Raw genomic sequence first — 25986 nt, forward strand, 5'->3', positions numbered from 1 at the left:
ATCTACAGTACATTCACTCTTGATCTCATATGCAGAAATGACCATCATCCTTCATTTCTTTCACACTTGAGTTACCGCACGGATTTTCATGGAGCTGTCTTGATGGTATCATGGCTGCATTGTTGGCCAATTCTAAGCTTTGTGTAGCCATGCTCAACTGGAAGAAATGAGCCTGGGGCTTTTTTACTCTGGCAGTTATTTCAGGTTTGTTCATATCCTTGCATGGTTAACATGAGCAGTAGTTCAGCCCGCTATAAAATGACCTTGTGGGTCCTCCTTAGCTGTATGATATTAATGGGTGCCATTTTTACATGGCGGGAAAGAGTGTCCTTAATGGCTCAGCAAAGAGAACATATACAGTATATGTATGCATGGAATTGTAGTATCAGGCGGAGGTCAGGTTTGTACCTCATTAGAGGAGCACCGAAGGTCTTAAAGGACGCCTATGTACAATGGAGAAGCAGAGCCTACATATACGTACCTGTGTGTCATGGCTTCATTGAATGTTGAACATCTTATTCATGAATGTGTCTGACCTGCTACCAAATAGCTTTTCAATGACTTGGGGAAATTGTGGCAATACAGAAACTGGTTGGTAGTTAGTACAGTAAAGTTGGTAACGTTTTGAAAAACAAATGTTTGTTTCTACCTTTTTCCGTTGTTTTAGTAATCAGCAGTAGAAGATACTGTAGGTAGGTTTCAGCAAAATATCAGTTGTCAACAAAAAAAAGTGTGGAAAAACATACATTTCAAGCAGAACTTCCAATTTGACACAAATTTATCCATTTATATTTTACTATATTTTACTATGCCACAAGATAAACAACACAAAACATGGTTGTTTTAAATGATTTACAATTATAACACCATGAACTATTTACAGTTTTCACATCCATAACTGTACTGTGTGTGTGCACGTGGACGTGTGCGCACGTGTTAAAATTTCACTTCAATGCGTAACCTTGGTGGATGTTACACAGCTCCATAGCTTTTCACTTCCTGGTTGCTGTAAGCATCTATTTACTGTGTATGACAGAGATATATGCCAAGCTTTTATAAAATGCTCTTCCGCCACCTTGTGGCCGTTTTAGGGATTCAAAGTGCAAATGGGATTTCGTCTTTTTTTGCTTCTTGTGCAAAAAAATATAAATACATATTTGGGATTGGGCGTTGGGAAAACTGTACAGGTAGCGAATGAGTGACCGTCTTTATCCTTTCCATCTAAATGCCAATACATTTATTGACAATATCAATTGTTTCCTCTTTTTTCACATCAATGAGGAACATGGAGCTGAGATTCCTAATTCCTGTCTACTTTCATTCCAACTTCATATAAAACGTTTTTCAAACAGTGTTTCTGTTACTATAAGTGATTATAAGAACGCTACATTTTACCTTAATTACCTGGGGACACTGGAAATGAGTCGTTGGATTTCCGTTATTTTGTCTGGGAAAATAAGCAAAAGCCAGTCAAAGACAGAAAGAAAACATATGCTGTAAACTCCAACACGGTGGCATATTAGGTTCAAATCCTTCCGGCAGATGGCAGACAGCTAGCCAGGACGCCTTTACATGCAAAAACGTAATGAGCCAACAACAATTGCATCTGATTGGTGCAGCGCTCGGAACACGGAGGTGCCACCGCAAGCGGCCTGTGGAGAAGCAGAAATCAGCATTTTTCCGTGAAGTGGAAGATGAGGACCACGAGGACAAGGAGAATGAATGAGAGGCGAGAGGAAAGGGCAGGGTTGAATCAAAAGATGAATGGATGCGGAACAAGCGCTCATCTGATCCGTCTCGAGTGTCTGGCCCGGCCAACGCTGTCATCCACTTGCATTTGAGTTACTGAGATGAAAAGACAGGTCAAACTGCTGCGTTTGACCCTTGACCCGTGTGAGGATGGTGCAGGGGGATGATAAACTCCTATACAAGCAGGAGCGAAACCTGGAAATCAGCACCTCTGCAGACGGAGGCAGCTCGGCTTCTTACTTGAAAGCACTGAAGGGAAACAAATTTCATTTGAAAATCAATGTCCCACTAAAATGTAACAGCTTGTCACTCTCGTTTAACAGCTGCATTGCTAAAGCGGCAGCGGGAGTGATTTGTGTGGGTGTTAGCTTCATTAATTTTCGCACACAATTACAAACCAATGAAACATACCTGTCTCTGCAGAGAATTTGGATTTTTAAGTCAATCACTCCACAATACAAAAGCAACAAAGACTATTCCATGTTTTTTTCACGCAGTTTCTGGTGTTTTATCTGAAGCTGGCTGGTATCACAATAAAGCCCCGAAAACCAAAGAAAAAGCACAACACTAGCAATGGAGTTAATCCTGATGGAACTTTGAGCTGTGTTTCAGTCGACTTTTCCAGGTCAGAGAACACTGTTCCTCCTGGAACGCAGTGTTATCGTGTTGATGTTATCATTGATGCCATTGCAAATGCATGTGAAACCTGGCTTAGCGGTTTTGGGTTATCTATGAACATTTACGGTTCAATTTTGTACATTTTCCAGTTAGCTTCCAATACAGAATGCACCCTGTCGTGTTGTGAACACACAGCGTGGATTTTTGATCACAAAACGTACTTAGCTTTTAACAAAGAAGCTAGCTTAGTACGTTCCAAAATGACATCCTGAACCGGAAGCTACGTAGTCCATCTGTGATGTCATCAGGTCCTTGACTCTCCAAACCGTTGACAGTAAATCGGTTTTGTGGCCTTCACTGAACATGTGATTGTTGAAGCGTTCCCCAAGACATGATGTGGAAGTCAGACATCTTCCCCAGTGGATCTTTGAGTCCAGTTACATTTTTTAGTGTACCGTCTTAATCAAACTTTCTGCGGCTCCATTTTGGGTTATTGAAGTGAGAAACACTATTGAATTAAAAAAATAACTCATGGCAAAACAGGAAGGTGGTGTCCATGTAGTGTCTCGCTGCCCCATCGAATCTTTGGGAACACTCACATCAAGAATTACATCTTCAAGTGGTAACTTTAATCAAAAGTAACTTTAAATCTTCATTTATCCCTTTCATTCATCATTTATATGTACAGTACTAATATGCAGCGGCAATTATTTACGGCACATCATTCTTATGATGGACCTTCTGGAACTAATTAATGACGCTAGCCAAGGTTCCACTTATTTATAATGCAGTGTCATCGCTTCGGCAACAACTGTTGGAGACACTTTGGCCCACCTTTCCTACACTAATCAACCTGAAAATTAGCCCCGGCCGTGACGCTGCCAAAAAGCGACCAGTTTTATCTTCACCTTAAAGTCATTACGACTTATAAAAGGACGATATCCACTTTTAAACACCTGCTGACATTTCAGATTAAGTCTGCATTGAGATTGTTGTTTATCAAACACACATCGGCTGTTTGGTTTTCCATGCCAGAATTCCAAGATGGCTGCTGTTGGAATGAATGCCATTTCTGCCAGGTACACACAGAAGCACAACTGCAGTTGTAGTGCTGTAGTAGAAAATACTCCATTACAACCCAATGTACACAATTGCAAATAGTCTAACAAGTATAAATGTCTGCCCCTAATGTATATCAGTGTTGGACTAAAGCAGACTAAAGAGGACAATTTACAGTACAGTAAAAGGTCGATGCCTGAATTACCATCAATACTAGCTACACAGCATATTGGCAGAAAAGAAACAGGTTGTCATTCCTGCCATTTTTTGCACTTTTTACATACACAGTTTTTTCTCACCACGTCACATTTTCAGAAATATATCAATAAATGGTATTTTGTGGTTGAATATGGCCTATTTTTAGTCCAAAAAATATTCATTCATTTTCTACCACTTATCCTCACAAGGTTCGTGGGGGTGCTGGAGCCTATCCCAGCTGTCTTCGGGCGAGAGACGGGGTGCACCCTGGACTGGTGGCCAGCCAATCACAGGGCACATATAAACAAACAACCATTCACACTCACATTCATACCTATGGACAATTTGGAGTCACCAATTAACCTAGCATGTTTTTGATTGGCTGGCCACCAGTCCAGGGTGTACCCTGCCTTTTGCCCGAAGACAGCTGAGATAGGCTCCAGCACCCCCCCCCCCCCCCCCCGCGACCCTCATGAGGATAAGCGGTAGAATGAATGTTTATTGCCATCTTTGCAATAATCACCAAATTCCCACAACTCATTAAAAATAATGAAAGAAAAAAGTCTCAAATGATCCAACTTAAATCGCCCACGTATGTAGCTGATTGATGGATAGTTGGCATAGCTCCTGACCTTATTTTAAGATATGTCGTGGAAGCTGCCTTTTTTACACTGTTGTTTTGGGTGTAGAAAGGGGGCGGGCTCATCAAGCTAGGGCCAGAAATTTCTGTAGCTGTTGTACAATATTTGTATGCACAAATAATCTGTCTCATTAAAGTGTAATTCAGGATAGAAAGAATAAACTCTTGGGTTTGCGCTGAGAGACATAAAATGTAGTATGGATTCCAACACTGCACATCTTACCTGCCAGTTGCTTGACAACATATTGTCGACTGTGGTGGGAAAAAGTGTCTGGACAAAATATATGGCGGGCAAGGCAAAGCAAGTCTGTGCTACTACAATAGCTATTGATTAACAATTTGTTACCACCTCTGGTCCCGCCTGACGTACTCGGGATGGGAGCTGACAACAACAAAAGGCCAGCAAAATGGAAGGATCACCTTGATAACCTGATCATATTAGGTGACTTGCGTTTGGCGGGGCATTTTGGATGCCTGCATATATATCGTCTTATGGGACGTTTGCTGGTAACACAAAGATGTATTTTGACAAGATGTGATACACTAGCCACGTTTACATGATGACTTTTTCTCTTTCCGAATGACCTTTCAGAAAACAATGGTATCCATGGAAAGCAATATTCCAATCTCTTGTCTACATGCGCCGCTATAATCAAACAGAATAGTCAATGGGGCATTCGCAGTAAAACGTAAAAATCAACATCACGTGATAGACTTCCCCAAGTTTTTTTTGTTGTTGGAATAACTCCATATTCCGAGTTTTTCCTTCGTCCAGTCTTCAAATGAGTTTGGATCAAAAACAAACTTTCCGCAGCAGTCCAGTGCCGATTGCTCGCCTCCATCTGTCTGCAGCTGCGTGTTACGTCATATCTGAGCATGCGCTGAAAGAACTTAAACAGGAAGATCAAATTCAATCTTGCTAATGTTTTATAATTACATGTTTTTAAATGATATATATTTTCTTTTTGAATGAAACTGGACTTGTGAATGGCGTATAGAAGTATTTAGTTTCTGTTCCACAGATGGCGCTAATGCACACGAAAGCTGCTTGCCAACTGCCAATAAACAACAGAAGAAGAAAAACACCACAAAGAAGAACGCACCCTGACAACTTTCCGTTTGAGCGGGTACAAGATACCTCAATCGGATTGGGGAAAGGAATATTCCACCCCGGGAATCCCATTATATATATTCATTCAGATTGGCACTTTTCTTTCGGAATGATATATGTATACAAAGGTTACATTCTTTCCCTTAGAGCAAATAAAGCGAATGCAATTGGAATATTTGGGTCCATGTATACGTGGCTAGTGTTATTTTGGACACTTCTTTGACCTGAACAAAGCTGAGGCTAATTAAAGATCAGTCTCACTTGTCTGTTTAAACATCTTTGAAAATAACACCATGCTCACACTAATCCATGTGTACCATGCTGGACTTGATTATGCTGAGCTGTCATGTTGTTACACCGCTATACGGTTTATGTATATCTGACTTTTGGATCGTCTAGGGTTTAGTATTTTATTTTTATTATGACGTGTTGGTTATATCAGTGAAATGACGACAAATGGGCTATGTTGCACGTCGGCCAATCATATCTCATCCAATCCTGCCCAAGGCAGAGGAGTGTACCGTGCAAGTGCTGACATTAGCCAAATGTGACGTGCTTTACTTGCAAGTTCCCTCCAACTCAGAAACTCCCAGGTCCTTCCAGCGATGTCGATAGTAACGGATGTTTTCCATAAACAAATATTTCAACAACTCCGTTTTCTGACCCCGATTGTTCCCCCTCACGTCTCAACATTTCAAACACGCTCTTTGATCTGAAAATGTTCATCCCAACATTATACGTAGCACATGCATATTCATTTCAAACATTGGACGTGCACAAGTTGTTGCCATCCACATACACGTTGCTTTACGCGACCTCAGAGACTCCCAGTGCAACAGCACATGAATAAATACAAACGATGCGACTCTCATTTACGCCTGCAGGTTTCATTTGGCCTCTCGACTGTCGAGTGAACGGTTCATTTGCGAGTGAATTACTTCATGTTGGATGTTTGATTGGCAGTTGGAATTATTTGGATTGCGTACAGTGTTGGTGTGACGGGCAAGTCAAGCAGCTGTCAGACCATCCTGTCCTTGTCAGTCATTGATCCTCCTCATCCTGCTGCGTTGAGACAGCACAGACAACCTCACTCTCTTGATTGCTAAGCTAGGACGGCACCTCTGATTGTATTGTGTCTGACAGGGCGTCTTGCTGAATGTGTGCTGCTTTGATTGACCTTTGTGCACACTTGGAGCGGACTCTAACTAATATTACCGCTGATAGACCGCTCTTTTGTTCAAAGACCGCAAATTAGGTTTGAGCACAAATCAAACCTCTGAAACTTATAGATTTTTAGATCATCGTTACTTTTGTTTTTGTCGGCTTCTGAGTTTCGATACTTTATAAACCTTTACTATGCCTGATAATGTTATGAAATAAATGACATATATCTTCGATTACTTGATTTCTTGCTTCCATTGGCGGAACATTATCAAAAATAGTCGGTTTAAAAATGTCACTACGTAGTTGATAATCGAAGGGGTAGTCGCCAGAAGCCGTCACTAAAGCCGAGTGGGCTCCTTGGCAGCGGGAGCGGAAGGTTTTGGTTGCTTTCCAAAACCATGTTTGAATCTGACCCGCGGGAAGGAGAAGCTCTAACTCTTTCGGGGAGGACATGAGCAGATGTGGAGGGAGAATGCTTAAGAAAGATGGTCACCATTTCCAAACAAGCCTGCTGTGAAACAGTCAAGGTTGGCTGCCCAGGTTTTGCCCAGGACTGGAATCTACGAGGCTGCAATGAGAGCCTTGGGGTAAGTGTGGATCCATAACAGAGACCCGTGGAGGGACACAAGCCAGGAACGAGCAGCCCCGGTTAGGTAGCCTGGCCGAGGGAGCGTGAATGTTTAACTCTGGAGACATCCTATGACCCTGGGTTCCTCACTGAGGACATGTCTAAGTCGAACCGATCGGTTTATTGATGTGCTGATGTTGATGAAGTTACAGTGTGTGTTTTAGGAGGCACATTGAGCAATGTGAGAAATTTCAAGTCAATCCAACTCAAACGATACTATGGGGGTGAAATGTTGTGTCCTGTTTCTGTCATAAAAACAATAGCATGCGTGTGTTTACACATTTGAAGAGTGTTCAAGAGATTCAAGAGTTATCTTGCACAAAGTACAAATACGTTGACTGTAGGATGACAACATGCATACTTTGTGCAAAATTAGCGGCATCAATTTCCCCAAAAGCTCAGTGGTTTGACACAAGAGGTATTCGACTCGAGAGGTTCCACATGATCTGCCTTTCCAATCACTCACACTGGGGCTGGCTGCCGCTTACCGGAGGGAAGGAGAGAATCAGAATAGATTAATCACAGACCGGTGCAGAGCGAATTGGTGCTAAAGTCAGACAGTCGCTATGACTGATATCAAAGGTCGGCTGGGGGTTATTGACTGAATTGCCATTGAGTTCAATCAGTTTGTCTCGGGTGATGGCCGCTGCTGTCTGCATCTGCTACAGTTGGGGTCTAGTGGTTCTAGCCTTCAAGGCTAGGCTAGCTGACTTCCTCTTTGTGTGAATATGGAGACTTCAAAGCGTTTTCCTCAGATTACTGGGCAGGGAGGATTACGAATAAAATAAATTATTTGTTCTTTTCTTATCGTCTTGGGTTATTGTGTAAACCAACATGACATATGTGTGGTTGCCAGAGGTGTGAGTCATAATTTTGATGACTTTGGACATTAAAGCAATCTAACGTTACATATATACAGTTTTGAAAACAGATTTACTGAATAAAATAATGATGACCAGGTTGGTGTCGAGTCTGATGTCGGGCTGTCGGGACATAAGATCTCATGTACCTCTCATTCCTGCAAAAGATGAGCCTCTTGCACTGTTCCTTATCTCTGCCCCTCTGCGATTTTATGGAGAGAATAGCTGCCATTGTCCAGAACGGACTGCACTTTCTTCTCCCTACCACAGTCCCCAGTGAGACCTAACCAATGCCAAACAGGAGCTCGTCATCTTCACCAGCCTGTCCAGGCTCTCTCAGTGTTGCTGCCACCCCAGCAGACCACAGCATAAAACAAACACAGGCAACCACAGACTGATGCGATATATGCAGCATTTCACTGCATACATCAAAATACCTGAGCCTTCTGAGGAAGAAGAGCTGGATCTGTCCCTTCAGTGTGTGTCGACCAGTCCATTTTGTTGTTGTTGTGCATTTGTTTAATTTCTCTTGGAGATGAGTGAAGTATCTATCTACTGCTGATAAAACTTTGACGATACAGTACTACATTGTACCATGTTGGATGTCTTTTTGGAGTCCATTGGAGGGGCCACCCACACATGTAATTTATTGTAATGTGCAAAAAACCAGGACACCGGAAGTTGATAGTATTTCATTTTGATAAGTTTACAAATTAGACAAACTCTAGCAAGTATGCAATTTTTACTGAAACGTCACGTTTTTGCTAGGAATTGTAGTTTGTAGTAGTTTTGCCTCAATACGATTCATCTACTCTATCCTTTCTGCCAACTCACAGCAAAATAGATCGTTCTCTTCATTCTCCAACAATCTTAAGACGCTACTTGAAATACTACTTGAGGAATTACACCATTTATCATTTCTGTCTGCTTTTCCTAAAGTCCCCCTTGCTCTTGGTCTTTACGGCCCTTGTTCACCCTTCGTTTTCCCACTTCAGGTGATTTACATGTCTGTTTGATTTGACTGTAATATTGAGTGAATAGGCAGTATAGTAGATTTAAGTGAAGAGTCGTTTGTATTACTTAGCTCTGTCATAAATCAGATGTTCTGCATCTGCGCTATGATTGATATTGATTTACCATAGTTACGTACAAGCTGTGTGTACGTTTCTTTTATCCCCTCTCGCTTGAGACCATTAAATCCAACACTTTGGTACGTAATTTAAATTTAGAATGTCTTTCATGTCGCTACAGTAATAAGCATGTACTCCTGGCATGAACACGTTTCCAAGTATTGCTTACAGTACAACATGCCTGTTCCAGATCCAGGATCCATGAAGAATGAGGCAAGGTAAATCCTCTTGTGTACATAATGATATAAGCTGCAAGGAATTTACGCTGCTCAATTAATTTTTGGAAGAGACGTTTCGTTCAATGTGTTTTGTGGATTTTTTTTCTTCTGGGACTTTTTACTGCTGCTATTTACATGTATTTTTTTGCAAAAGCTCTATGGATGTATCTATCTTATCTAACTCTGAGTTGACAGCACTACCCGGTGCTCCCTAGCGCTTTGCAGGCGGTAGCTCAGCAAAGTAGTCTCAGATCTTGCAGGTTCTGTTTTATTAGCTTCCAGTGCACTGCTAAGCAGTACTTGAATACCAACAAAGTCAAATGAAGGAACATTAAAACACTGTGACTAGTTTGCTTTCATTTTTCATTAACCAAGCACCATAATTCTGATTTCTTTACGGTCGTATCATTCACTCGGAGTGTTCATCACAAGGATGCAGCATAACAGTTTTTGTGCCATCCGTCACGTAAAAGGGTTCAGTGCTGAACCTCTCGGTCCATCTATTACCCAGATTGTACTTGTACCGGACTCAACTTCTCCTGAACATATCTTATCCTGACAATTCATTGGTTGCAGACCCAACCGCGATAAATACATTTCTGTGACATTGGATTCAATGTTAATACATGAAAATATTTCCATAGACAGACCATAGAAAACTTCTCTATGACTTTCTGAATACAGCTTTTAACAGAGAGACCTCCAGACATGGAATAACACCCCTATAGGCACCTTTACACAACTATTATTCATTGTTTACACCACATTGTGCAACTCTGCAGGCACTGGAGACGTGAGCTAGCGAGCTAACCAGTTAGCCTCAAGTGTAAAAAAAAAAATTAAAAAAACACTAATACTTTCTATCTACATGTGCTAGACTTGTAGTGAAAATGTACTGAAATGGCTAATGACCCCCTCCCAGTGATCCACAGACTTGTGACTCGTGATGGTTTACTCTCCCACACTGTTTACTCTTTAAAGAACAGACCAAGATGATCAGGATCATCCCGGGCTGAGTTACAGGATCCCTGTTTAGTGATGTAAATCATCAGATGAGTTAAGACTATTGGGACATTTCCATCACGGCTATTGGAATCAAATATGCAGGAGCTGTCCAAGGTAGCTGGAATCTTAGCAGATTGCACATTGGCTCTCAAAAAAATGAAGTGTAGCTTAGCCTTTTTGTTTCTGACATTTTCATGCCGTGCACAAAACCAAAACGATTATCTTCCTGATGACGATGACATCCGTGACTTCCTCCAGTTCCTCTTTTTGACTTTGTGCCTGCACAAAAATAGAAGTGTCTGCCATCTTCACAGGTGTACCTGTCTGACATTGTCCTCTGTGCCTCCTCCAGATCATGCTGGCACATTGCAGCATTTTTTTTTTTGGTTTGTCATGTCCTTTCATATCATTCCAGTCTGATTAGCAGTATCATGTTGTCTCCGACACCTCGCTGACCTTCCTGGGCTTCTTTTGAAATCTTGTACTTTGCTACGGTCCATAAAGACAGAAAGCGGAAAACAGCTCTTCATCTCGACTTAGAAAAACCTGGCGCTCCTTCAATACCTCGATGAAGTGATGGACTGAATTAAAAATCTGAGCCTTGGTTGAGGTGCTGTACCTTGTAACCCCAACATTTAACTTCCCCCAAGGCTTACACTTGGAATACAACCAAACATTTCCAGGTAAATGTGACTTGCTGAAGTTGCAAAAAACTTTGAAGCACAGTCGTGCATGATTTAACATGAAACTCATGACCTGTGAGTGACAGAATGAAATAAGTATTTGAACCTCCCAACATTACATAACCGAGTACCCAGCGGAGAAACCATTGTTGTTTTGATTTTGGTCCACCCCCCCTTTACACGTACAGTCACCCCAGTTTACAGTAGGCTTTTGGAACAAATGAATGACGGATGCTGAGGTATCACTTGCAAGGCTACTTTTCCAGTTTTATCTTTTATTAGATGAGGGACCGAGCTGCACGGCGGGTGAGTGGTTAGCATGCAGACCTCACAGCTGAGTTCAATCCCACCCTTGGCCGTCTCTGTGTGGAGTTTGCATGTTCCGTGCATGCATGGGTTTTCTCCAGGTACTCCGGTTTCCTCCCACATTCCAAAAACATGCTAGGTTAATTGGTGACTCCAAATTGTCCATAGGTATGAATGTGAGTGTGAATGGTTGTTTGTCTATATGTGCCCTGTAATTGGCTGGCCACCAGTCCAGGGTGTACCCCGCCTCTCGCCCGAAGACAGCTGGGATAGGCTCCAGCACCCCCACAACCCTTGTGAGGATAAGCGGGAGAAAATGAATGAATGAATGGATGAGGGACCTGGCTCACAGAGGTTTGTTACCAAAGCCAAACAATATTGTATATATTGTATATATATGATACAACCATATCCAATTCCACAAATTCAACAAAAGGTTGTTACCGTATTAAAGAAAAAAGATAGCTACCAGATTGGATTGGCACGACTCCCCAAAATTCCCCCAAAATATTGGAAGCCAAAAAATGTGGATCAGAACTTCCCTATCCAGAACTATTCTTGTGTTTTGGTTACAACATAATTAATTTTCCACAGCAAAATCAACATTCAATCTGTTTTTTTTTAATTGCTCAAAATCAGTCTTGTTTCATGCTTGATGTATTTTCCATGTCTAATAATTGAGCATGAAATGTAATATCTCCAAGGTAGTTTGCGTCCAGGTTAACAGGTGGAATAATCATGCATAACATGAATATCCATTCATCACCGATGAATTTGTATTTGGTTTTTTTTTTTTTGTGAAAGAGACATCCATGGATTTTTTATTTTATTTTACTGTAGTAGCGGTCATCCACATCAATACGTAACCCACCTAAATATTTGAGTGCTGATCATCCAATATCTCCACATGACAAATGTTTTTATATTATATTGGCTAAAGACCCCAGCCACGGGTCAAACCGCATTGCCAGACATAACAAAACGCACCCAGCGCTTCTAATGATGTGCAGAATGCAGTAGTGTTAAAGCGCGTGGAAATAAGCTCAGTTTACCGTGGGAATAAATGACTCTGATAACAAGGGACCCTGTCCGTGCCTTCAAAATGTGCCTCATTATCCTCATGTATGGTTCCTACCATCTTCTTTTAGATGTGCCGATTCATCTATGCAATTGCTCTTTTTAACCGCTTTACTCTTTTATACTGAAATTCAGTAAAACAGATAGAATGTTTGTCATTTTTATAACTTGGCATTCTACTCGGAAGAGGAAGAATGATATGCAACACGTCAAACAGTGACTCGATAAGAACCACTAAGGTGTTTCAGGCGTCATTCGTTCATTCATACATAACAAATACATCTGACAGACTGTCGTTGTGAAGGCTGCTCCCCCAACCTTGAGGGAGACGTTGCACATTGAAGTTGAGTAGCCTACACGTGTTGTCTGACTTTTATGGGAGTTTTTTTTACACAGTGGGCGGGTGAGCTTTACTTGGTGGACATGGAAGTCAGGACGCGGAAGGTCTGATACCTAAATCACGAAATGCAGTGGAAGACATGATAGCATGCAGCAATACAGATGTCATCAAATATGTATGCTGGTGAGACAAATTATGGGCAGCTTGCAAAGACGTTTTACTCAATGCCGGCCATGTTTTTCAAGCAATCTTGCTCAAATCTTACACACGTGGACTTACCAGTCCCTTAAATGTGTGCGCCAACTGTCATGCTGATTCAGCAACACCCTAAAGCAGGGGGTGTCAAACTAGCGCCATGGAGGACCGAGACACTGCAGGTTTTCTTTCCAGCCAATCACCAAAGCCGGTGATTTTAATGATTAATTTGAGGGATGGAGCTCATCAATTAAATCACCTGCTGGAGAAACAGATGGAAGAGGGAGCCTGTAGGGAACCTCGGCCATCCATTGACACGTGTGCCCTAAAGTTACAGTGGATGTTTATTTTAGAGCACATAAAACAGAATGAAACGTTTCAAGTCAATCCAAGTTATGGGTTTAATAACTGTGTGTATGTGCAGCTATTTTTACCTGAAATTTATTTTATACTATTCATTAAAAAAAAAAAATAATTTGATCCTGCTGTCAATCAATTAATTACAATTACGGTATTTTCCAGACTATAAGTCACACTTTTTTCATAGGTTGGCTGTTCCTGTGACTTATACTCCAGAGCGACTTATAAATGAAAAAACTGTTTATGTTACATAAACACTGGATACCTTTTCTGTTCATGTTTATTTTTTGTGTAGCTGAATAACCATTGTGTTAGCATATCTTACCCCTATTCAGCCTGTTCTCTATTCTTTTATTGTTAGAACTTGCCTTCCAAGAGGACGTAATGTCTGTTTTGGTCAAGTAGTTTGGAAAATAAATTACCCACAAAAAATGCAACTTATGTATGTTTTTTTTTTCTACCTAATGATGCATTTTTGGCCTTGTGCGACTTATAGTCCAGAAAATACGGTAATCACAACTAGAGGGAAGTCTTTATCTACAATAAGTAGGGATGTTAATCTCCTTGTGGTAAACTATTGGACACACATCTAGATGATGAAAACATTCCAATAATGTTGAATGCCAACCACCAGACTAAAGGTCATCCTGCACGTCTCAGGTGAATTTTGCAGCACTCACTAATAGACTAACCGCTTCCCAGCATGCAACAAGAAACAGAGGCGACTTTTTTTTTAAAGGGAATAACCATTTTTACTCCAGAACTGGCAACTGGATTTGCTTCCAGCAATTTAATGAGAAGACTCTCAACCATGCTCACACTAAACGCAATACCTGCTGTCTCTGCTGTGTTTGTCAGCTGTCAGTTTACTGTACTTTGGTGTGTTTCAGGTGGCTGTGACAGGGGCACCCCCGGGGCAGGACCCATGAGGAGTTATAGAAGATGCTCACAGTCTGGGCGCTTCTGCTCTTCTTAGCCATGTGGGTGACAAGCACCTCTGGTGGCCCGCTCTCCTTCAGAATAGGTGGGTTGGCATCCACGGTCTAGACCAGGGGTCGGCAACCCGAGGCTCCAGACCCGCATGCAGCTTTTCATCCTCCTTGTTGTGGCTCCATTTGTTCATTTTGTTGCAGTTTGGGGTGAATCTTTGACATCATTTTTTTAAAGTTGTATGATTTGTATAAGTGTTGCATCCATGTTGAAACAATAGCAACAATTATGGGAATAAAAGCTGCATTTGCAGAAAGAGTCCGCGAGTTCAGAAAAGGAAAAACTTCTCTGTTCTTCCCGGTCACCCATCTGAACACCCACTCATCCCTGCTGAACGAATCCACATTCACAGGGATAAGTCTGGCTGACATGGCGGATAAATCTTTCTGGCTGTCCAAGTTCAAAAGCCAGACAGCGGATCTAGAAGAAGTCTTCCATCAGAAGGTCACTCTTGCTAAAATTCACAAATGAAACGATTTGGAAAAACTCCCCGAACTCCACAAACAACCAGCGCCATTCCCGACACGTACATGAGCATGAAAAGTACGCATTTGGAATCCTGTCCGTCCTTTCATGTGTGCACATTTTCTCAAGCGTGAACTTCATTAGGTCCAAATATCTCTCCCCCCCTCACATATGAGAGCCTAGAGTTCTGTGTGAAGATCAAAGTCACATCTTCCAGCCAAGACACTGAAGATCAGCGTGAAGCTTCACGAAAAGAAGTCACGTTAAACATGGAGAAGACTAGCACTAATGCACACAAGACATTTATTTCCCACCCGCAGTTGATGATTTTTTTTTTATTGTGTGATCAGGTGCTTCGGTTGATCGCTCGGTGAGAAAGCCCCCCCGAAAGGATGCGAGTACACTCAAATGAACTTGTCAAAAACCTTTTGTTTACTTCTTGAAAACTGCTAAGCAGCAACTATATCTTTTTATTGGGATTTTAAACAAATACGGGATGGAGTCAAAGGCCTGCATAGGTCAGTGTTTAAAGGGGAATTTTATCAAAAACAGCAAATAACGCCAAATAAAATTTCATAGTACAGGGAAGTTTCTTCACAGAGCAAATCTGTTTAGCATGTAAGAATTTAGATCACAAATACTATCTGCCACAATGGCTGGACAGGACACAAAATAAAATAAAGTCAAATGAAATAAATAAAAATAAAAAAATAAAAGGGAACTTTATATACCTACACTGTATAGGTGGTTCCTATGACACCCGTTCCAAGCTAGCTTATATTAACTCTCATGTTAGAATGCACAGAAAAAAAGTGTAAATTTTTCACGTCATGATTATGAGTGATGGGCAAAATTCAAAAAACGTGCAGATCCCCTTTAAATCAGGAGTGTCCAACTTGCGACCCGGTGGCCATTTGCACAACAATCGATGTGTAGCGATACGATTGCAGACAAAAAAACAGAGTGAGGTCTATTTGTTTTTGAGGAGGCATAGCGTCTTTGGGGTATTCTGAAAAGCGCTATAGAAATAAAATGCATTATTATTATTATTATTATTATTATTATTATTATTATTATTATTATTATTATTATTATTATTATTATATGTGATGCATATGTATTAGTCTTGACATATTTGGAGAAGCCAACAATTTTACATGAAACATGAATTTGTATGACATGCATCTGTGCTATCAGTGTAGTAAATCAGCTGTGACTTACTTACCAAGTGATACAAAGTTGCGGTATATAAGTATATTTAATACTTTTGGCCACGTAAGAAGACATTTGGTAACATAATCTGTTGATCTGGTACATTTTGTGACTTCTGACAATAATACATAACCCGCTTCAACCAGCGTTCTTCATTACCAGCCTTCCATGTGACCTCTCAGGAAGATGGACAGCCCCTAAATTAGCATTAGCGGTGTCTCGTCGTTTCCACAGGCGAGTGCGAGTGTCATTCTCTTATACAGTGGCTCAATTTCTTCTCCCATAGTGGAGTTGTTTTCAGGTTGGGGTGGGGGGGGGGCATTAATAATGCAAAAGCCTTCTTACGATCCCCATGTGGGCATTGGAAGTGTGCAGGAACATTAACTCAGCCCATACATTAAACATGTGACTATTTTTTGCTGCTTCAGTGGGAGTTAAAGAGTACTTTCTATCTTTTTAATTAAGTGTTTTTTCAAGTTGAAAACGGAGTTGCTTTAGGCATTCTAAAATATTTTTTTTCTGGTGTCTGGTGCAAATAGTTTCCAGCAATTCTGAAAACATGAATTTGAAGGGCTGTTTGCAACTGGCTGAAAATTACCTTTATGGAAGCAAGAAAATGTAAGAAGAACATCACGAGGTGTGGTTCTTTACCATTCGTGCTTTAACCAGGTCAGGACACGGCAAGGGACACGGTGGGATGCCTTTCCACATCCACAAACACATGTGGACTTTGCAAGAGTGTAGAGCTGGTCCAGGAGAAAAAAAACACATTTATTAAAAAGTATAACAAAATAAAATAATTTTTAAAATTCAACCGGACAATTTGCACTGCATGTAATTAGAGTTCCACACTGGGCTGCGTACCGAACAATGCAGGCGCTACTTTTACATTCTGTAAACCAACCAATGTAGATATGCTTTTTTTTCTTACATATTTGCACCTTTTTGCTGTTTTCCCCATTGTTACTTTTGACTAATATTGTAACATCATAACAATAATTGTAACATATTATTATTGTCAATATTATATGGTTAAAATAACAATCACAATCACTTTAGAAATTATGGAAAAATAATAATTATTATATTTTTTCTTGCCAAATATTTTCATATTTTCACTTTTATATTTATTATATGCATTGTATTTATATAATACATATATATTTATGTGGTGATCAGTCCAGGGTGTACCCCACCTCTCGCCCGAAGACAGCTGGGATAGGCTCCAGCACCCTCGCGACCCTCGTGAGGAAAAAGCGGCAGAAAATGAATGAATGAATGAATATATATTTATGTATACATACAAACAACAGTATGATATTTTAGTATAATAAATGATATTAACACTATAATAATTTTCATATGCTGCGTATATTTATATGTAAGGAATATACAGTAGATCATTATCCCGTTATGTTTCTTCCACCAGGGCGACAGACCTTCATCTAGTGTCCAACATTGTCAACATTTGTTATTTAGTATGACTTTGGATTTTTTATTTTTTGTTTTTCTGCCAGCATCTTGTTTTGCTCATTTGGCATGACACCCCCACCCCAAGCGTTCTGTTTTGGAGAAGACTTGCTTGTTAACGTAGTTATCTGCATCAATGCATCCTTGATCACATCAGTCTTCCTTTGTTATGATGGTTGAAGAATATGCCAGCCAATGTCCCTCTTTAAGTCCACCAGCCAATTGTAGAAAAGCACTGGTGGGGTATTTTTTTCATGCATTGTTGGTGGATAATTAGGCAGTGGGACCCCCCCCCCCACACACACACACCCCCACCCAACATTCTTCGACTATAACATCACCCAGAGAGCTTATTCCGTCTTTTGTGTGTTTATGCACAGTACAAATGATGAATACTATGCACAGAATGCAAAGACACATGACGAACCCATACCCCCCCCCCCCAAACACCACTGCCATTTGTGCTCTCGGTGCTGGTATTTAACATGGCTGTCTCCCGAGTCCCGGTTGGCCGGCATAATGTCACTGCCTGGCCTTCTCCAAATGTGGGAGGGCCAAAAACAACACCAACACTCTCGCCACATTCCCCTGCCGCAAGTTCAATAATCGTCTGCAGTGCATTTGGCAGCTCGTGTAAAACGGACATTTGTTTGCTAAATTAGATAGATGAGCGTTAGATAGTCACGACATGCACCGGCACACTTTTGACTGAATGCTGCTGTGTCTGGAAATGGCAGTGTGGGTCATGCAGGAGCATCAATACATCCATTTTCTATACCGCTCGTCCTCATTATTGGGTCATGGGTGAGCTGAAGCCTGTCCCAGATGGCTTCGGGTGGGAAGGAGCGTGCCAATCATAGGACACACAGTATTGAGTCTCTGTTTAACCATACATGCATGTCTTTACAATGTCAGACCCCCCAAAACAATGACAAAAAATGACTGTTTTTAAGTTGTCCTAACTTCAGTGTTATTTTAATAGTCAGTACTAGTCCAGTATTACAAGGCTAACTTAAATACCTACACAAATAGAAACCTGTTTTAAGTTGAAGCTGATTGATTTACTTTATATTTTATTGACATTTCTCATTTGTTGAAATTTATATGTTTTAGGTACAACAAAAAATCAAGTACATGAATCACTTCATAAAGATCTGTCTATTGTGTCCCAAGTCTAAAAGAACTACTAGTCCAAGTCGCCAATGTGTGGACGCTTTGTTCGGGCACTGTGTGGCCGTATGATAACCAAGACAGTTCACAATATTCATTCATTCATTTTCTACCGCTTATCCTCACGAGGGTCGTGGGGGTGCTGGAGCCTATCCCAGCTGTCTTCGGGTAAGACACGGGGTACACCCTGGACTGGTGGCCAGCCAATCACAGGGCACATATAGACAAACAACCATTCACACTCACATTCATATCTATGGACAATTTGGAGTCGCCAATTAACCTAGCATGTTTTTGGAATGTGGGAGGAAACCGGAGTACCCGGAGAAAACCCACGCATGCACGGGGAGAACATGCAAACTCCACACAGAGATGGCCGAGGGTGGGATTGAACTCAGGTCTCCTTGCTGTGAGGTCTGCACGCTAACCACTAGATCACCGTGCAGCCGAGTTCACAATATGCTAATTCAAAAAGAAATCATACGAAAACTGAGTATGATTGTATGATGATCCACTGTATGATGATTTTCGACGGAGTATCGTGACAACCCATGTGGTAGTGTGTAGTACTCAAATAAGTAAAAAACGATTTCAGCCAACCAAGATGCAGCTGTTAATGCTAATGTTGATGAATGATATTGCCACAAATTCATGACTCCAATCAGGTTTCCAATCAATGAAAAATGGAGGGAAGCACCACCCGCCATTTCTGAATATCTGTATCTGCCAATTACATCGTCGGTCTCCATTAACACTGCATCACTCTGTCCTCACCACGACAGTATCCACCTTCAACTCCTGCAACAATAAAAGCCTTTTTATCGCCAATCAGTGTCCAAATTGTAGTGTAGCCCATCTGCATGCTCTGCAAAACTTCATTTTAAATGAATCCATTTCAAGAAAGAACTGTGATTCAAAAAATTTCATAAGCGCCTCGCAAAAATGAAAAGCGTCTTTATATAACAAATAAATTATGCGAGGAAATGATAACATTGAGAGCGGTATGTTATTCGGATATTTATTACATATGCATTAACCCGAACGCAACACACTTTACTGCTGTCGAAGGTGACCTCATTTGAAAAGCTTTAAGTGCCGCTTGGTATTTATATCTGTTAGTCAGTGTCTGGTCTTCTGGTACTGGCGGTCTTTAGTGGAATACCATTAATATCCTTGAACTGGGATCACTCTGGAGTCTATATTGCTGCAGTCTGATGAAAAACATCAAATATTAACTCATTCACTGCCCAAGACGTCTAGAGACGTAGTTTCAAAAAGTAAAGTTGACCGTCAAAGACGTCTTTTGCAGATACAGATAGTTCCCGACTAAACACACGTCTTTTGAACGAATAACACAACATTTAGCATTTGTTGCCACAATTATCTCCGTGACGACGGTAGAACGAGGTGGCTGTGCACGTCTGTGTTGTATTTTGGTGAGAGCCTTCTTACGTCCTACAAAGTCTTTTGGCACATCTTGACGTTTAACTTCACCCTTCTACTTCCTTTTCTTCTTCTTTTCTGATTTTCGCCCAATTTTCTTGGATGCCCCACCTGGATGCCATGTAGTACGGTGACTTACTGAGGTGGACTAGAACAATATGTTTATAGGGACTATATTTTAGTAGTAATACAAAAGATACAGAAACCGTATCCATAAGTCCATGTAGGGTTAAATGCCGCGATTATATTGGGCATTTGTTGACATGGCTTCCGATACAATCAGTTTTTTTTAATAGTCTTGCCAATATGATCTGATCTGGTATAATGTATTTTTTTTAATAATGAACTTTATTTACGGCGGCACAGCGGTCGAGTGGTTTGCGCGCAGACCTCACAGCTAGGTGACCAGGGTTCAATTCCACCCTCAGCCATCTCTGTGTGGAGTTTGCATGTTCTCCCCGTACATGCGTGGGTTTTCTCCGGGTACTCCGGTTTCCTCTCACATTCCAAAAACATGCTAGGTTAATTGGCGACTCCAAATTGTCCATAGGTATGAATGTGAGTGTGAATGGTTGTTTGTCTATATGTGCTCTGTAATTGGCTGGCCACCAGTCCAGGGTGTACCCCGCCTCTCGCCCGAAGACAGCTGGGATAGGCTCCAGCACTCCCCACTGCCCTTGTGAGGAAAAAACGATAGAAAATGAATGAATGAACTTTATTTACAAACATGATTTTGTGGAACTGAATGTGGTTATGAAAATAGCCTTCAAAGCAATTTACTTTTTTTTTTATTACACAGCTTGCCCAACAATATTATTTGGCTTTTGTCAAAAACCACAGGTGAGTCTGGTACATTCATTCATTCATTCATTCATTTTCTACCGCTTTTCCTCACGAGGGTCGCGGGGTGCTGGAGCCTATCCTAGCTGTCTTCGGGCGAGAGGCGGGGTACACCCTGGACTGGTGGCCAGCCAATCACAGGGCACATATAGACAAACAACCATTCACACTCACATTCATACCTATGGACAATTTGGAGTCGCCAATTAACCTAGCATGTTTTTGGAATGTGGGAGGAAACCGGAGTACCCGGAGAAAACCCACACATGCACGGGGAGAACATGCCAACTCCACACAGAGATGAGTCGGGTACAATAAAAGACAAAATGGGAAAAAATGGTTGTTTAAAATGCATTCAGGGTAGGGCTAATCATTTGACATTTGGTTTCTTTAAATCCTATAAACTTCCTGACACAGAGCAAATCTGTCTAGCATGTAAGGGCATTTAGATCAACAATACTATCTGCCCCAATGGCTGGACGGGACAAAAAAAAAAAAAAATCCTATAAACTTCATTTCACTTCTCATCCATCACTGTGTTTGTCTGTGATACGGTATATTTCATTAAAATAGCTGATCCCAACAACCCATCATTTATAAAGGAAAATCTTGAAAATGATGGGGTGCCCAAACCTTTTCTTACCAACGTATATAATGTATATAATTGCTTTTCAGCTATCTGGATTAACAGCCTCTCTCCATTCATTGCCTGCTTTCAGTTGATGCCTTGGCTGTAATGATAGCATTTGCGGCTTATGTTAAACAACATGAACATATGAATCCACTAAATGCGATGCCGTCTAATGTAGTTCATGCCATTATGTAACAGTAAATCCATCTACTTGTTGTATACATGTATTTTCCACTGTATACAAAAGGCGAGCAGGGGATGTTTTCGAGTAGACTATTTTCCCCACCACGGACGTTTGTTTGTAAAGCATTTTCATTATTAGGTCCTCAGGGACACACCGAGAGGTCCACGCTGTCCGTATTTGTTAGCTTTACTCACCGTTTATTCACAATTTTTCCCCGGCTTCCTTTCTTGAGAGGCTTGTTGTCACACTCACCAAAATGGGTCAGAGCACCTATCATATTTCCCTCAGCACGGCAGCATCCTCTAAATGAGCCGGGGAATCCTTCAGCGTGTCCTGCCTTGTGCTCTCCTCCCACTTGCAGGGGCATCTTTAATACGCATCACCTACATTGCATGCTTAGCTTGCACCTTGTGATGGGAAGACAGTCACACATGAATAGCTTCACAGTAAGAGCAGTTCTATATTCACTGTGTCCTCTTATAGCCATGATCTGTGCTGAAAGTGTATGTTTTAATGTGATACGATCTGGTGGAACCATTATATTCTTAATATAATCATATTTCCCAAACATATGATGAGCACTTTGATCAGGCACTTGGTTGCGTCACTTCTGAGTGTGCAGTTCAGAAGCATCGGTATCCATCGACCAATGAGAGTCTATCCAAGCTCTCGCCCGGCATTTATCTTCATGTGACAGTTTTAGGCTTATGCCGCATAATGTATACTGGTATGATTTGCAGTCTTGACTACCAGCTAGCAGATTCTCTGCAGCCTCAGATACATGGTCTGTGTTTTTTTTCTTTCTGTGTGGAGTTGCATTGTATGCAGTATCTTCTCAACTAGTCAGTGTGATGCATGTATTGCAGTATATATTTATTGGGATCTCCTTGTCATGCCAGGAAAAACCATCAGGACCATCAAGGTTACATTTCTTCTCATAAGAGAATTAAACCTTCCTCCACCTTTCAGTGTCCCATTTTTGGTGCTCCAAAGAGGCAATTTTGTGCAGTTGAAGGCGATGAATCCTTTGAATACGTTTTCTCATTGACTGTGCTGCAGTTGACATCAGCACCTCCATTTCTGGCCCAGGATCTTTCACTTGATGTTTTTTGTTGTTTTGTTTTAGGAAGTTTCAAAGGCAACTTTATTTGCCTTTGCCATCAAGAGATCATAACGGTCTTGACACCTGACAGAAAATTATATTGAATCCGTATTTTTGGCCAGATTTAGGATTTTAAGGTTGTGGTTTTAAACTTTCTGAAGAACTTTTTTCTTTCATGCTTGTTTGCAATAATTTGCGAACTAAAAACACGTTTTGTCTCACTCCCATTTCTTCTCTTTTGCATTTTGAAACTCTACTTAGAACCTTCTTAAGAGCCGACAGTGTAAAATGTAAAATCTGGTCTTAAAATTTTGATCGCGTATGTCTCTGAGTGGTTAGCATGTAGGCCACGCAGTCATGAAATCCAAAAGACCCGGGTTCAAATCTCCGCTTGGGCATCTCTGGTATGTCTTTTCCAAACCTGTACTCAACCGAGCACGAGTGACTCCTGTCTATTGTGTAACTTAATTGAGATAATTGCACAACTTCCACAAGAGATAAACCCGAGGCGGGTGAACATAACTTCCAGGTTTCTTTAGATGGTATTTTTATACAAAAGCAGCAACAAAGCATTCTGCAGTGCTGAGTGCATACCCCACGACATGACAGGTGAATCCCTGTCTTGCTTTCCTTCCACGTTTGCATTCTGTGGTAGAATACGTTGAAGAAATACGAGTAGGCGCTCAACAATTTGCTCCATTTTCTGTGGCTGCACCATGTTTACACAGCCTCCCCAGACTAGGCTGGCAACCTGGGTGCTGTCTGTGTGGTTTTCAAGCTCGTTTTGCGATAGATGTATGAAGGCAAAGCCTGATGGGGTGGTGATTCTCAGTGGAGGGACGCTTTGTGAAGATAATACACTCAAAGTGCAAACACCTGCTGTGTCTTCTATGCACCTCTCTTGTCTTCAGTCATTAGCTACAAAGAGATCTCAAACTGAAAGCAGATGGCTTCCCGGACAGGTTTAATACTGTGTATCAAGTATTGTCCCTGTGGTTATGCAGTGGGACACCCTCTTTCTAGTTACTTTTACTTCCCCGTTTACTTCTGTCATGATCGACCTGAAAAAACTGCTGAAAGGAACTGTGAGTACATCATCAAGAACAACCTAACTCTCATGGATGGCATGACCAAGCGTACTCCTCGGAAAAACAATTCATGTGGTCCATGCTGAGCCAGCAGTCCTATGCCTGCAGGCCCAAATACATGCCGTGTAGATTGCTGAAACCCAAGTCCAATACTGATATCACTGATACTGCTTTGCCAATAGCCACAATTCAGCGTCAGCGCCAAACAGTCGATTTCTCAATTGAGCTATATCAACACTTGTAGTGACTTATTGAGGTTGGCTGCTTATTGTATCCTTGCCCCCCCAGTCTGCTTCATGTTGCTTTCATGCTTTCACTACATCATAAATGGCAGCTAAATATTTAGAAACTGCTTCTAAAAGACGACAGTATAGAAGCAAAATGGTGCCGTTGCTAGAGAACAGCAATTGTTGCAGAGTATGTGGCTGGAAGTACTATTCCTTGACACTCGGTGTGTCATTGTACATGTATTAACGGCACATTTGGACAGATTTTTTTTTTTGTTTTTGCTCCCTTATTGGACTGAAAATGAAACCTTCCAAACCGGTACGTTCCACACCACGATGAACGTTGTACCCCTACTTGATGCAGAATGCTTCCTCAAAGGCGATCAACCAAATGACAGCAGATTTGCACTTGACTCCGCACAGAACAATGTGTTCCGTCAAGAGTTGGACCATTTCAAAGCAGAGGTATCGGACATCCCGAGGGACGAGTTTGTAGCAAATCTCTGAGGTTTTAATTACCGGGGCAGGTGCTGAGAGCAAACGTTTTTCTTTTAATGGCCGACTTGACAGATAGGAGCAATGTTCTGCAATTATGCACACTGCTGTGTTTCCACATATATTATTCAAGAAATTTGTCGCAGTGAACAGCCCTTTGTGTAGCGTTTATGCGTTTCATTCACACATAAACACAAAACACACCCTCCTGAAATATTCTATTATTGATTTAAGAAGAATAATTTGCTCTTTTGCATGTACGCACAAAAAGTCCCTTTGAGCCGTAGAATAAAGTCAGAGTACCCCCCCACGCCCCCCCACCCCGGCCCCCAACCTTTTGTACAGAAAAAAACGGTGCTTAAATTATTAACATACTAATTACAAGGGATGTTTATTGATGAGCTTAGTTCATTAAAGTGCAATCCTACAACATCAACAGTATTATTGACTGAAGGTTTTGCTGCAGAAGGATTTCCATATTTTTTTTACTGTTATTTACTAGAGTCCTGCTTTGGGTGACCTGAAGACCAGGCTGAACTAACAACAACGTCAATGGGGGGAGTGGAGGTTAGGTCACTTCATAGTGCAGATGTTTTGTGATTTACGGAGGTCAGTGATAGCATCGTATGTCTGGGTGGCTGCTGATTGGTTGAGGGACTAAGTTTTGGTGGTACAAAGGAGGCTCATAGAGTCGAACCTCAGTTTTAGCTATTAATCCGTTCTGAAACATCTGAAAACCAAATCATGTAAATCTAGTTATTTACATACATCTGACATTTAACATCCCTGTTGCCTTTACTGACCTGTTGTTAGTTTTTTAACTACGGAACCTTTACATTGCAATCCTATTGCAACAGATGCTACCTTCATGCTTTGCTTTGAGTTATTACTTCAATAGTGTAGTCTCTCACCTTTTCTATCAACATTCTGGCACTTCAGCTTTTTGGAAGCTGTATTTAATTTAAAAAATAGCATATTCATTCAACATTTAAGACCGACAGAAATATTCAGTGTGTCATCAGTGCTCGGCGCATATTGACCATGACGAGTAAGGACTCTTCCTTGTTCCGTGTAATAACATGATATGATATGATTCAAGATGATTAAAGGGATAGTTCGGATTTTTGGACTTGAAGTTGGATGACACCCACCAGAACTCGGCTCAGAACACAAAGTGTTCTGACTTCGGACTTCACTGCTTATGGGGGTGTTACACAACATTATGTCAACAAATCCGAACTATCCCTTTAATGCAGGGGTGGGCGAATGTTTTAACAAAATTTATGGGGGGCCAGACTATATATTTTACATGAAACAGTCCAACTATT

The 25986-nt window shown here is 41.2% G+C and overlaps 1 protein-coding gene across 2 annotated transcripts in view; it reads left to right on the forward strand.

The window, feature by feature from the left end:
* grik4 (glutamate receptor, ionotropic, kainate 4) overlaps positions 1 to 25986 on the forward strand; it is a 270511-nt gene that overhangs the window by 96738 nt on the left and 147787 nt on the right. For both annotated transcript variants that reach the window (XM_058079390.2, XM_058079391.2), the window contains exon 3: positions 14232 to 14365. In XM_058079390.2, coding sequence (XP_057935373.1) covers positions 14284 to 14365 — 82 coding nt within the window. In that variant the 5' untranslated portion in view covers positions 14232 to 14283. The remainder of the gene's footprint in view (positions 1 to 14231; positions 14366 to 25986) is intronic.

Source organism: Doryrhamphus excisus, linkage group LG8 (genome assembly GCF_037039965.1).
Source record: "Doryrhamphus excisus strain RoL-2023G ecotype Guam linkage group LG8, RoL_Dexc_Guam_v1.1, whole genome shotgun sequence".
NCBI lineage: Eukaryota > Metazoa > Chordata > Actinopteri > Syngnathiformes > Syngnathidae > Doryrhamphus > Doryrhamphus excisus.